This window comes from Gymnogyps californianus, chromosome 14 (genome assembly GCF_018139145.2).
Source record: "Gymnogyps californianus isolate 813 chromosome 14, ASM1813914v2, whole genome shotgun sequence".
Taxonomy (NCBI): domain Eukaryota; kingdom Metazoa; phylum Chordata; class Aves; order Accipitriformes; family Cathartidae; genus Gymnogyps; species Gymnogyps californianus.
The window spans coordinates 10036110-10050609 of record NC_059484.1 but is presented as its reverse complement, the minus strand read 5'-3'; the positions used below and the strand labels follow the sequence as shown (position 1 = coordinate 10050609).

Here is a 14500-nt window from a genome sequence, read left to right as displayed (position 1 = left end):
CGTGCCTGGGCAGAGACCAGTATCTCCATGGGACTGGGAAAAGCATGTTGGGGAAGCAGGAAAAGGACAAGAGAGGACGTAAGGAGGCAGCACTTCAGGTCCGAGAGGAGACAGGGCTGACACCAGAGAATGAATGGCACAAAGACTGTACTCACCCGGGGCCCTCTGGGGGCCCTCCCCAGTCTGAGCCCCCCTCCCACCTCCATCTCCCCAGACGAGGGGCTGAGCCAGCTACAGCACTGCTTTGAGCATACAGTCGTCAACGGGAAGGATGTGTTCTCCAAGGGCATTTCAGGTTTGCTCTAAGCAAAGGTTGCAACCTTGCTATTCTCATAATGTGAGCTCACGCATGCTTTTTGTTCTGCATGGGTTTAGAAGACACGTGAATTGTCCTAGGACCTGAGCTTTGCTCCTCCTCCAGTGCAGGTAAAACAGCTCCCTGGGGCCTAAAGGAGGCATTGGGATGGCAGGACTGAGTGTTCCCTGGAGGTGGCACCTTCAGCCCCTCTGTGGGGGAGCAGAAAGGCCGACAGTTACACTGCCAGTATCCAGCTGCCCCACTCCTGCTGCAGCACTGGAGCAGAGCACTGGGCAGGCAGGACCACTACGGGCAGACATAACTGAACAGCACGTGTGAGTTTGTCCTTCCCTGGACTCGTGCCCTGCTTAAGTCAGGGAGGGCTATGCAGTCCTGCGAGCAGCTCAGTGCAGTTCAGCAGGAAGAAGCTGGGGCAGATGTGTCCAGCAGCTTCTTACCTTCATCGGGCTGCATTGAGAGCTCATCCTGGACACCATCCTGGGCCTCCAGGCAGGTCGCCGGCACCCAGCCTTGCTCCTCCGACGTGCTCACAAACCACCAGCCTGAGAAGAAAACAGCAGGCGGCTCAGCCAAGGGCTCCCACCAGCCAAAAACTCCCTCCCTCCCTCCAAACCACGAGTCTGGGGGACTTGGCCCCCTCCTTGCTGCCTACGCAGGAAGCTGGGGTGACCCCAAAGCAACAGAGCCAAGCACTATCCGAAAGGGAGCACAGACAGGAGCATGGGAGAATCGCAGCTGAGTGGTATCTAAATGTACAGTTCCCTCCCCATGAAAAACAGGAGAGGCTCTGAGACCTGAATGGCTCCAGCCACCACGTTTGCTTTCCTTTTTTTTTTCCCTTCATGGTTCATTTTCTCTCAGTCTGGGTCAGCAAGCCCAGGCTAATTAGCAGAGATGAATACACTGTCTGCAAATCAATAGCTGACTCCTGCTGCGCTGTCACCTTCTTTACATTGTGGAAACAGCAAATTTTAAAAGCTAAGAGCAAACGCAGGATTAAAACATGAACTCTCCCAGCAGAAAGCTAGCCAGCTCCACAGTGGTCACAAGCAATTCTGGGCCACCCTGGGTGTCCAATCAAAATAAACATGTGCTCCTTAGTTATTAAAAGCACAAGCTATTTGTGTCTTTAGGGGGAAAAAAATAAAGACCGAGCATTATCCTCAGAACCTCACCAGTGAGTCATTTAGAAAGACAACTAGATTGTCGGGGAGGGAATCAGCAGCTACCTGCATGGAAGGGAAAACCAGGGCTGACATTTGATAAATAAATTATTTGCCATAGTTTTTCAATTGGCTGTGCTAATAGGTTTCACTTGCTTCAGGGTTGCTTTTATTTTCCTCATTCTCAAACATAGCTGCTGGTGCAACTAATCCTCTGGGGACCGGCTTTCCAGAATTTTGAAATCTATTTTCGCAATTTATCTTTAAACCCCTCTAAGCAACTTCTGTTAACTTCAGGGAATAAATTCCCCTTTTCAACAAACTCCAGAAGTTGGGCCCATGACACGACTCAATCCCTTTGCCAAGGTTAAGAGCAAGTTTAAGTTTTGAAGCAAGCGAATAGCTCGGCTGCCTGCCCCGCTCCACGGCTGGTGCTTCATTGTGTTCGGAGGCAGAAATTGTGAATGCACAATGGGGGCTTTCATGGGCACCATGAGAGTGTCCCTCTCTGTCAATAAAATAAGCCTGCCAACTCTCGGAATGGCTTTTGTCTGCAGGACCCATCGGCGAAGTTTTTCAGCACGAAGAAGCATAAAGTAGAGACTGTAAAAGATGGACGGCGCCTGGCGCTCAGCACACGGGTAATCAGACCCTTCCTTTAGCGACAGCCTTGTCCACGTTCATACAGACAGCCTGCAGACTGAAGCTGCTTCTTCCACGTCCCACCTCAGCTGACCATCCAAGGACATCCCTGTGAGGTGCCTGGAGGCTGTTTTGCTTAAGGTCCTATTAGGAAAACACTGACCATACAGGATTGCTATTCCTGCCCCTGCTCTGCGACGCAGAGTAGACGCGAAGCCCTCTACCAAGCCAAACTCTCTGTACCTGATTCGTTCTTCTCAATGATATCCACCAACTGGCCCACGCACAAGCTGATCTCGGAGCTCTCCTGCTTCTGGTAGTCCGCCACCACGACATACTGCTCCAGCACCAAGGGGTCGACCGACGCAGAGTCAGCTCCTGCACAGGGGGGACAAGAACTGACCCGTGTGCTAGGGTCAGCACCAGCTCCCGAGAGCGCGGGCCACCGCTCCCGAGCACCTGCTGGCCTGCGAGCAGCTCCAGGACACCCTAGGGACCCCAGCGTGAGAGACGTGAGCCAGAGACTTGGGCAGAGTGAGGAGGAGAGAGACCAAACCAGCAGCCAGGTGAGATGGGTACAGCCAGGTGAGACCTTTCACTTGCTACCCACCTTCCTGCTCACAGACAGAGCCGTCCAAGCAACCCCACCACCACCACAGATGCACACAACAGCCTGGTCCCTGCTGTCAGAGACTGAGGGGGCTCGGGGCAGTCTCCCGTGCACTGGCATCAGCTGCCCCAACGCACGGACCAGCTCAGACCCCAACTCAATACACACAACCTGCAGTGAGTTTTGCTGGTCCTGGCTAAAGAGCTCGGACACCCAGGCAGAGGGGTGTTTGTAGGACAGAGCAGCATCCCCCTGTCATCATTGCCCTTCTGTATTTCAGTCACCTTCTCACAACTCGCCAGCACGGTTTGCTCTCTCTGCTATTTGCTCCACTAACTCTGCTCAGCTCCTCCTGCCGGAGATCCCAGTTTCACGTCAGAAAAGAAAGAAAATACCCCAAGGAGGAGCTAAACCGGCAGGATGCACCGGGAGCAAAGCTTTCCTTTGGCCAGAAAGAGGCCGGACACCCGGAGGAGAGCCGGGGGCGGCCGGGCTTGCTGGGCACGGCGGCTCTGGCTGCGCCGAGCCCGGGCGGGCTGCAGGTGGCACTGCGGGCTCAGGGCGGGGGACACCCGGCAGCACCGCCAGCCCCCTCCTCTGCCAGGGGACCAGCAGCGAGGCACAGCAGAGCACGGCTGCTTTGTGTTTTGCAAGCACGTTTTCATTTAGGAGAGTGCTCTGGATATAGATGCCCCCCCTTCACTTGGCGTGGCTTGCTATGGTAGCACTGCAACAGAGGTTTCCGCTCGCATCTGTCACTGCTTTAGAAACACGGCCCCAAGTTTGTCCCTATACACTGAAGAAAGCTACCCTTTTCCCACACGTGCACAGAGGCTTGCTGCGTGCAGGGAGACCACGAAGCGACCCAGGGCTTTGCAGGCTCACGTGAGCAGGCGCTGCATGTGCTCGGTGCCGAGTCCAGCCTGTTCAGCCCCACCGAGCCGGGTGTTCACTTGGGGCTCAGCCTCCCGCTAAACCAGCCGCAAGGCGTTCGGTTACCCAGAGCACCAGCAGCACTTGCCCCATCTGCCTCCAAAACCTCCAAGAAGCAAAAAGGTGTCAGAAACTCTTGCCCATGACTCCCCTCCACCCCGAGCCCTGGCGCTGGCCTCCAACCCAACACTTCGCCTTGCGGCTTCGCAACCTGTCACATGAGGACACTATTATATTACTCCGTTCTCCCCAGGTGCGGTAAGAATTAATTAATATTTGCCAAGTGCTTTGGAAATAGGACAGTGTTAATTATTATAGCACGAGTGATACAAAAGAATCACACACATGATCATGGGTGTTAAGTCAAATTTCAGGGGCTGTGCAGGTACTCTGAGCAGGGAACCTCAAGTTTTGGGTCAGGGCAGAAATCGCATCTGGCCCAGCCCTCTAGCTGCTATGGCACGGCAGATATACAGCACAATTACCTCCCAGTCTCTGAAGGGTGTGAAATTACATAGAGAGTGGTGGTCCCTTGGGACAGTTAGGTGAACTGCAGCAAAGAAATTCAGACTACATTATCAGGAACAAGTTTCTACGGGCAAGTGCACCTACACTGCAAGAAGCCCCAATGGCTCCCCCATCACATGAGAGGTCTCAGCCTGACAAAAGATCTTTCCTATGGGGGAACCTATTGCAGGGCATAGGTTCCCCAAAGGAAACCTAGGGTGGCATACTCATCCCAAAAGGGTATGAGTAGAGATGGACAAGATCTAGCAGGTCTTCTGCAATCCTAGGATGCTCTGCTGCCTCACAGAGAAGTTCTCCTGTGCACAAGGTCACGACCTCTCAAACTGGTTCTGAGAAGGACAGACCACAACAAAGACTTAAATGAACAATGTATCTTCAGGACAGTCTTATTTAAAGGAAGAGGAGGCAAATTGTCTGTGTTATTCTGCTATAAACAGCACTCTGCAAAGCTCCAGGTGAGCTGGCCAAGTGCAGAGGATCTGTTACTGCTAATGAAAGCTTCCTCCATACCAAAACGCCGAGGTGGGGCACCAGACAGAATTAAAAATAGCCCTCTAAAGTGAATGGTGGATGCTTGGACTATCTGTTCTACTAGCTCAATTAAAGGTTTGTGCTTAAAGTGATCAGAAGATCTACCCAGCCCCTGAGAGAAGAATAACAGCTATAGGAAGAGAGAAGTACTCTCCTTTCTACCTCCCTCGCTATAATTACACCCGTTGCTCTGAGGCTATTTGTAGTTTCAGCAGGCAATTCTGGACCCTCCAATGTACCTATTAAACCAGCAAAAGAAGTGGTAAACTGAGCTTGGAGGAAGAAGTAGGAGTTAATTTCAGGAGCGCCTTCACCTGGCATAATCGTCCTCAACCACAAAATACACACTCAACAACAAAACATCCTGTATATGGGCAGACTTGGGTCTCTTAAAAATAGCAATGGTGTAAACCTTACCGTCCAAGATGAGAGACAATACTAAAGCTCTGCAGCTGGGGAGGGGAGGAAGCATTAGTACAGTCCAGAGCCCACAAGAGAGTGAGTTTCGCAGACAGCTGTAGGCAAGAGCACAGACTGTGTATCCCGAACACCCCTCACTTGTGAGACTGACACAAACGTGGCCCAGAGAAGGGATGTGCATTGAGTCAAGAGACCACTGAGGTCCTTGGACTGGACTGGCAGAACTGATGCTTGCCATGGATGCAGGAGAGCCACGGGGGAGATGCACTCAGCTCTGCAGGCAGGGCCAGGCAGAAGCTGCCTCCAGGCAGTGCACATCCCAACTACCAACCCAAGGACAGCTCAGCGCAGTGACCTTGCTCTCAAGACATGTCACATACAGGTCAGCCCGTAAATCTTTGCAGGTTTTGTCTGACCAGGAACTTGGCCATTCACCCAAAGTGTTGAGATGTACAAAACATAAAAAAAAACATTTCCAGTCTTTCAAATTTCTGGCTCTGCAGTATCAGTGCCAAAAGTGAGGACTTTCTTACAGGGCTTGGACACTTGTGCCTCCAGATGGAAACAAAATGCTCAAGACTGAAATAAGGGGGCACAGGTATTTGTTTTTGAAGCCTGCCCTTGCTGTACACTCTAGCCCTTGCCTAAAGCATCTTCCAAAAATGTCATGCTTTGGACAAAGTTTCTTCCTCCTAGTCCTCTGGCCTGTGCTAATCAGACCCAGTGCTCTCAGGACAGCCCCTCCTCTCCCAAACCTGATGAGTTTGTGAAGATCAGTACTGCAAAAGTGACTTTCTTCCTGCTCTCATAGGAAATGGGTACTAGATGCCGTGCTTTACTCTTTGCAAGCCCTCTCATCTCTCCAGGGATTTTTCTAGAACTGGAAAATAATCATCACATGAAAATACCATTCACCAGTGGAGTTTTAGAAAGGTCCCCCTATGGCTGCCGTAGGATACGAGAGCTGTGTTTTCACTGTCTCTCATTAGACTAAATACTGTGGTTTGGGGTCTCTACGCCATTGCAGGCACATTACATAGCACAGCAAAAGGGATGTGGCCACACAAGAAAGCATCTAAAATAAAACTGGCAGGGGGATATTGGAGCTCTCTGCCAGCCTCCTTGGGCAGCTCCACCCAAATATAAACTCTGGAGACAGTTTCAGGTTCCCCTGCACTAAGTCAGTGCTGCAATGAACCCATGACTCTCCATCTGTGCTTTCTGTTGAACTGCAAGAGGAGGAGAGAATAGAAACGTTCAAAACAGTCTTGGGGACTGATATGATGACTACTTTTAGACGTACCTAAATCAGTAGCCAAGTCAGTCTTCAGAGTCCCAGAGTCTGGGGAACAATCCACCCCCCTGCAAGCTGCAGGCTGTACGGAGCCTGGGCCCATGCCTGAGGCTCACAGACATCTGGGATTACAAATACTGGTAAAAAAAACTAAGCAGAGGAAGCAGATTTTATTTCCAATGCTCACTTACACTGGGCCCTTCTCGCAACAGCAAATGTCCCTTGAGTCTCCTGGTCACCACAGGAGGTTGAGGGCAGGCAGCACTTTAACCCACGTCGCATCCCAGTGTTTAAATCCCATTTCAAAACAGGGCTTGCTGCTGCCAGGAGCTCAGGAGCTCTTTCCAACGTTCTCCTGAAGAGCAGTTCACCCCCTCTCTGGCAACGCTGGGAGAAATAAGCAATTGGGAAATTGCTTATTGGAAAATTTTCATGATTTTTGTTTGTTAGCAGTTATTGGATGCCCCCTCCTCAGGGAGATCCCGTATTGAATGAGCCTTTTTTGTCCCTTGCTGCATATTTGCTACCTCAAGGCAGGCCTGGCTTGAGGAACCGATGAACCATCAGGGACTTCCTCAAGGTGTAAGAGGAGTCAAAGTGACAGCAGCAGAACCAAACTCTGTTTCTGCTGCCAGAAAATGCAAGACAGTGAACGGAGTCTCTGAACATGCCTGGCATGAGGCATCAGCCCTTTGTAACATTACTGCACACAAACATCTTTCCGTGATGGCTACTGCACATATGCCAGGTGCCATGGGCAAAACATCGCATCCTGCCCTGCCAGAGCAGGTTCTGGCTTGGACATTACCCAAATTCTCCCTCTTCCCTCCCTCTCAACGGTGCCAAGCAAACAGCATCCCAAAGAGCATTTTCTCTTTGACCTCGGCAACATCCCTGTGTCACTTACAAACCCACCATGCCAACAGGACGGCAGAGTGAAGCTGCCCATAAACCTGCAGTGGGAAGGCAGCACGAAGGTGTGTACACAAGCAGGAGAAAAGCTTCTGCTTCTCTAACAGCCAGCATCCTTAAATTGAATTCTGCCCTCAAAGAACTGAGTTATGCAGCAGAAATTTTCTTCCTCTTCTTCTCAACCCTCGAGAGGCCTTCTTTTCTCTTGCCTAATGTAAGTGTACAGGATTCAAAGTGATCTAAACACATACGGATCTCACAGGGAAATACAACACCCTACCCTTACTCACCAAATGTTCCTGCTGAGCCAGCACACAAGAGAAGTTTTCAAGATGAGGGAGACTGTATCTTTATTTTACCTCTGTTTTATCAAAAGAGAGGAGAAGGAAAAAAATTGCAGCCTGTTTTTGTCCCCGCCCACAGCCAGATGCTTCTCTCTGCCTCCAAAGCTAGTTGAAGACCCACCACTTCCGCATAAGAAAGCTAGTACAAAAACTGCAGTCTGTGCTTGCAAATGGCTCATGAGAGCTACAAAATGACCATCCCAAGGTCCAGCTTTGACGGACACACCTTGCAGTAGCCAGAGTTTGAGGAGAAAATGTTGTCCAAAGGTTTTAACCACACTGCTAAACCCCTCCTGGTCAATCAGGAGAGCACCCAGTTATGACCTGCCCATGAGAATAGACCAAAACCAGGAGCCACTGTTCAAGCAGACAACATCTGAGCTTTTCGTATGCATCCTACAACTAGTCTCAGTTAAGATGCTGGGACACTATCAGTTCTTGAGGGAGGGATGACCTGCAGCTCCAGTGGGAAAGAAAGTGGAATCAAGTCTTTGAGGCTCCCCTGTACCTTTTCTCTCTCCTCCGAGAGGAACCCACTCATCTACAAGTGAATTTGCTTATGCAGCTTATGGCAGTGCCAACTCTCTGGCCAAAAACCTTTCTACAACCTATTTCAGTAGAATCTCCATCCAGCCAAGACTCAGACCTTCCTTCCCAAAGAGCCTCGTGCTATTTTTATACCTTCTGTGGCTCCAGTAGCTGAAAGATGCCCTCCCTAATCCATGGATTCAAGGCTCTTCCCCTCCCCTCTCCTTCTCCTCTTTCTGGGAAGCTCAGATAACCGCTAAAACACACCAACTAGGGGGTCTTCCAGAGATGTTCCCCTCTCTTGAGGAGCAGAGGTAGAGCATCCCAGACCCAACCATCCACCCAAAGGGTCCCAGCTGGTGCAATCATGAAGCAGAATGTACTGCTGCATCGGGAGACTTTCAGCCTCACACTGACCACCATGCAGCTCAGACCCTCCTCCGGACTTGGGAAATTTTGCATCCTCATCCTCCTGGCTGCAGACCAAGCCCTGCCCTTCACCTAAGACCTGTGACACAGCCCCTGTATGCGGAGCTGCACCGACAGCCAAGCGCCAGTCCCAGCCTGCCGTACTTCCTCTCCACTACTGCCCCGTGTCCACCAGCCACCACAGAAAGCTACGGGGGATGTGACAGCTTCTTGCAAGGGGCTTGCCCACCCAGCTCGAGCAGGTGTCCCCCCGGCAAAAGGCAAAGCAAGAGCAAGGGCCAGGTAGCGAGCGGCTGTTACTACCTCTCTGCAGGAAAGAGGCCGTTCTCTGGATAAACCCTGATGGAGGAACAAAATGACGGGAGACATGGCATGAGGCGGGGAGGGAAATGAACTCGGTGGTGGCAGCAATGGTGGCAACAACTCGATTAATGAGTGAACGGGGAGGTCAGTGCAGCGTGGAGAGCTGCAGGTGTCCGTCCCACCTTTGGGAGTGCCACAGGAGGTGCAAGGGACATGGGACCGGGACTTGAAGGCTGAAGTGAAATCCCGGGTGGATGGAGGGGGCACGCCGTGTTGGGGAGCCCCATGGAGGGGTACAGCAGGGGTCTGGCTTGCCATGGGGCCAGGCCCTCGCCCTGTTCCAGGAGACCACGGTTGTGGGTGAAAGGAGGAGCTGGTGGAACCAGCAGAGAGGAAAGGAGTCCTTACCAGACCTCTTCTTTCCAATGGGCTCCCTGAAAAAGAGAAGGAAGAGTGTCAGCAGAGGGATGGGGCAGTTGGGTTGTTGGCCAAGTGACAAACCCACCCAGGAAAGCACAGCAGTGCTGGCCCTGGCCAGGGCCGCTGATGTCCCTCAACCAGCTAACATCTCCATGGGTGACATGGGGCATCACCCGCCTTGCAAACAGCCCGTCTCTCCCCTCCCTTCATTTAGTAATTTAATGCTTTCATCTTTCCCAGGGTGAGGCTCGGTTGCTGGTCTGGCCTCCTCAGTGGCTTGGTCTGGCAGCCACAACTCCCATCATATCATTTGGCAAAGGCGGGTGGATTGGGACAATCTGGCAGCAGAGTCAGGAGCTGGGGAAGCCCAAACCCCCAAAACTGCTCCCAGCACAGACCACAGCTCCCACAGAAGTGGGCACCAGTTTGAAGACAGACAAAGAGGGAAATACTGAAGTTCCTCCATGTCACACGCCTCTCCCAGGGACAAGGATGGGGAGTGGTTGGGGAAGGGGCAAACATTTATACCCCAAAACAGGACAAGTCATTAAAGTGTTGTAGAAAGGGTGAACACCAGGGCTGTGCAGCAGAAGTGCCTCCAGGACTCAGCAAGCAGGAGCTATTGGTGGTTATGAGGAGGCAATGAGGTAGCTTCAGCCCAAGTCCTCTTGCTATGGCCAGCGCTGGCCACACCACTGATGAGATGGGTTAGAAACCACAGGTCCTGGGTCCCTTCTCTTATTTAAATGTTGCCAAGAAACATGGTTGACGAACAGCCTCAAACCCAGGGCACAAGCAAATCTGAGGCATTTCACGATTAAAAAACAAACACCAAATCAAGGAAAATATGGGCCCAGAAAAGCCTCAAAAAATAATGGGTAACAAAACAAGACACCCAACCAGCCTGAAACCCAAACAAATGCACCAGCCCTGTCCCCAGCCTAACCACAGTGGTCCATGTTGCCACAAAAGGGCTCTCAACACTTTCACACAATTCACCACTGTGGCCTTGAAATGCTACTGTAGTGTGGGGTGATAGTAACCTGCTCCCTGTTCACTTACAGAAGAGACTGCTTTCCCCACTCCTCAGACTCACACACATGACAGATCAAGACCATCTGGCCAAGATGAAATATTCTGGCACCAGGAGACATGCATCGATCGTTGTTACTTCCAGGAAGAGTAACAAGCACAGAGCAGGCACTGGAGCTTCCAAGGAGGAAAACGTTCACCTGGTGGTAAGGGGACCCTCCTGAGGCTTCGAGCTGCCTGACCACTGCTTGGAAAGGCAGCTGGACCAGCCCAGATGGACCCTAGGAGCCCCTTCATCTGCTTATCAAGTCTACTGGCAAAACAACCTTTCCCCCTCCCTCCCCTTTGTTTTCAGGCCAAGCAGAGAAATCCCTCCATGCTCAGCAAGAAAGCCAGCCAGAGCTGGGCTATGCTTTGTTCTCTTTCAAGCTTATCTACATTTTCAGACCATAATTACTGCAGATATTTTATTCCCCTAGAGCAATGGGGTGATGGGGGGACTTGGCTACCTTCAAAGACTGCCCACCCATCCTGGCAATGCGTTCTGCTTGCAATGCCTTATCCTCCCGGTTCCCCCTTCCCTTTGCACCTTAAACCTCTGGTACTCATCCATGGAGCTATCAATAAAATTAAATGAAATGCAACAAAGATAGACTAGAAACAAATGGGACATTGTTATCTAGAAACTGGAGACTATCTACCTGTTAAGTTCAGAGACCACCGACTGTGCAAAGACCTGAATACCATGTCCCAGATGCAGAGACCAATGGAGGAATCTACTGCACAGAGCATCCCAAAGACATTTCTAAACAGAGACCGCATTGCACAGCTAGATCAGAGTTTATCAATAAGCCCCATTAAATTTGCCCCAGCTCAGCGGTACGGCAGGGAAGGGAGGCGAAGCAAGGCCAGATGAGCACGCTGGAGATCAGCAGGTGGGCATGGCACCCTCGTGCTGACAGGAGGGTGCTGATGGAAATAACTGTTGTTTTCCCCCTGCCATCTGCTAAACCTATTACTGTAACTCATCCCCCTGTTTCCTTTCACCGGCTGCTCCATCTGAGTGAGCGGGCAAGGAAGGAGCTGCAATTTCACTTTGCTGCTGGGTTGTTCCTGGCACGGATACAAAGAGCTGTAGGTCTGAAGACCAGCAGCCCCAGCCCACCATCTCAGAGGGGACAAGAGCTCAGACAAGACAGGAAACAGCAATAAACTCCCGGCAGCATCTCCTCCTCCTCCATTCCCCGTGGACTAAAGGCACGCAACAGACCTTGCATGCATGGCTTCCTAGAGACTGGTAGCTCCAGAAGAAAAGAAGGAAAGGCCACTCTGCCTTCCACTGTGAAACTCATTTAGCTCTCACCCCCACAACAGGCAGGCTGTGCAGATGAACCAGGCAGTCACAGCACAATGACAAGACACCAATACACAGCTATGACTGTGTGCCACCAACCAGCCCCACAAAGCTTCCCAGATGGTAAAACCCAGGACTGGTTCTCCAGCTGCTTCCCAGGACATTCCCACCTCCTTGTTGGGAACACTGAAGGCAAGGGTTCCTGTGTGACCGGAGTCTCACTTAAAGCACTGAGCCAGCAAGACAGTCTCAGGGTGCAGTGGGCTCAGTTCAGTGTCCTTCAAGAACCTAATAATCCCCCAGTGCAATCCTGACAGGAAACTTTTACACGTGAAGAACTCAGCACCAATTAATAATCCCCATGCCATTTTTTTTTTTAGGAAGAGTCAGGTTTCTCAAGCATCTTCTCTAGTGTATCAGACAGCATCCCTCTGGATCCAGTGATGGGAAGGAGTGAGATGGGGAGCACAAGGCTGCGGCGAGGGCATGAGGCAAAGCTAACAGCTTGGGAGGTAGGTTGAGAACAAACACAAACAGGCTGTTCTTCAACAATATGCAGGTGAGCCATCAAACTCCTTACTGCAGGATGCTGTGGACACTGAAAGTCTTAATGGACTTACAGGGTCATAATTCAGGCAAGAAATGTTAATTAAAAGCCATTAATTATAAACCCAGGAAAACCCTGAAGGCTAGAACAGTGTCTAAAGAAGAGGTGTTAAAAGCTTGCTTGACTTCAAACTGTTTCCTAAGGCACTCATGTTTGGTGGCTGCTAGGCTAGGCAGACGGCTGTGTGCCGCAGGGAGGTGGCTCTGAGGTTGCCATGCAGAAAAGCCCACCTTGCAGTGGGACTCACAGGAGGAAGGTGCCCCAACATGTGGCTCGGGGACCTCAGCACCACCCCTGCTGCCCCACAGCCCCAGCCCCAGCCAGCTCATGGAGCAGGAGAGGGACAGCGGAGCACCAACACAAGGAAGACAACTCCAGCTGCTGCAAAGCCAGCCACACAGGAACCACGATCAACATGCAAGATGAGACAGATCTGAGATCACCGTTCCAAGAAAACATCTCCCGCAGAAAGAAATCTAGCTCCTGTAAAAAAAATACTTCTGTAACACAGTAATGTCATCAAAATAGCTATCAGGAGGTAGTTCATCTTTTAAGTATTCAGCAAGCTTGGAGATGTTAGCAAAGTTTATGCAGGCGAGAGAGACTGAGAAATGGGGTACAACAGAGCTCTTGTTTGGGAGAACTGATGTTTAGCAAATGCTCCACTGAGCACTGAATGGAGCCCCTGTCCCCCACGCTGCAGTGCCAGTGCTACCCGTGTTTAACCACTGGAGAGTCAGCCAAGCTGAACCTTCGGGCTCAGAAAACTGCCCTGTTAGCACAGAAAATCAAGTACTCTGTCCATGCAAGGGGCTTGCACTGGCACAAAGCGTATTTTTGCAGAGTGGATTCAACCCCTCTGATATTTCTGTCTGCTGTCATCTAGGAAAGACAGTTCTCAGCAGAGAGTGAAGGAGACCACTATTTTGGAGCTGAGATCTAGCCTGAGCTCCTGGTGAATCTGCACGTAGGCATCAGGAGAACTGCAAAACAAACAATTCATTACACAAGCTGTAATTTGTCTGGATAGCAGGACACGGCTCAAAAGCCACAAGCCAGCAAGCATCCTTATCCAAACCAACATCCATCAACTCAGGGATCTGTAGTTTACCAGCAAAAGCTCCTGGAATGGCTTCCTAGATGGGGCAGCCACTCCATCTTGGAGCAGGGACCTGAGCCTCCCCTTTTTTATTAAATCCCCTGTCACCTGGCCCAGGAGTTCATGCCCCTATTACCCTCCAAACACCACACAAGGGTGACAAGGAAAACTTTTGCTGCTGGCACAGCTCAACTACAAGGAAAGGTAAGCACACAAAAAGCTACAGGGAAGCAGGAAGAGAAAGACTTGCTTCTGGAAGACACTGGCTACAAGTTTCCACTTCCAATTTATGGAAACAAGGGAAAGGAGCAGATTTGCTCCCTGTTGCAACGATGGAAACATGCTTCTGTCCAGCATCCTCTTCTGGTGCTTTGGACCAAACACAAATCTTTTACCCGCTGATGGCTGCCAGCACCGCGGCCCTAGGCAGGACCTTTTAGCCAGCCCCTAAGGGAGATAAGCTGGCATAGTCAGATCACATCAGGCCTGAGTCTCATTTCAGCCTAGTTCTCCCTTCTCTGATTTATTGGGGCTGGTGTCTGCCTGGAGTCCCTGTCAGTCTGCATGCGGAAAGCAATCCATTACTGCGACTGCCAGTGCCACCCCCACCTAACCGCACATCGCCAGGGCTTTGGTATTAATACAATAACGATGGGCTGCTGAAGTTGCTGCAGGCATAACCTCGTTAGCAGCATACGCTTTCCTCATCTGGTCAGGTCCCAGCTCATTATCATGCACCTTCCAGCCCGGAGAGCACAGGCAGCCCCCAGCAATAACAGCCCTTTGCTGATTCAGCAGCAGCTAGGATTCAGCCTGGGACCTGGGTCCTGCCAGTCCTCCTTCTCCCTCCGGTGATGCTTCCCCTAGCATGCAGCAGGGAGGAGCAGGGTTACTCCCTCTGCACTTCGTCCTCCACCCTAGCAAACAAAACATCCATAGCAGCAGAGCTGATCTGCCCTTGAAACACCCCCAAATCCTCTCACTTTAGCCAAGGGCTGTTTGGGACAAAGAGCAGAAAGGCAAGCTGGGGAT

At 51.3% G+C, this 14500-nt stretch overlaps 1 protein-coding gene across 1 annotated transcript in view; it reads right to left on the bottom strand.

The window, feature by feature from the left end:
* The window catches only part of SH3PXD2B (SH3 and PX domains 2B), a 79823-nt gene that overhangs the window by 9744 nt on the left and 55579 nt on the right, over positions 1–14500 (bottom strand). The window contains exons 6-8 of the mRNA XM_050905317.1: positions 9365–9390; positions 2368–2502; positions 757–861 (exon numbers count right to left, since the gene is read on the bottom strand). Of these exons, the coding sequence (XP_050761274.1) occupies positions 757–861; positions 2368–2502; positions 9365–9390 (266 nt within the window). The remainder of the gene's footprint in view (positions 1–756; positions 862–2367; positions 2503–9364; positions 9391–14500) is intronic.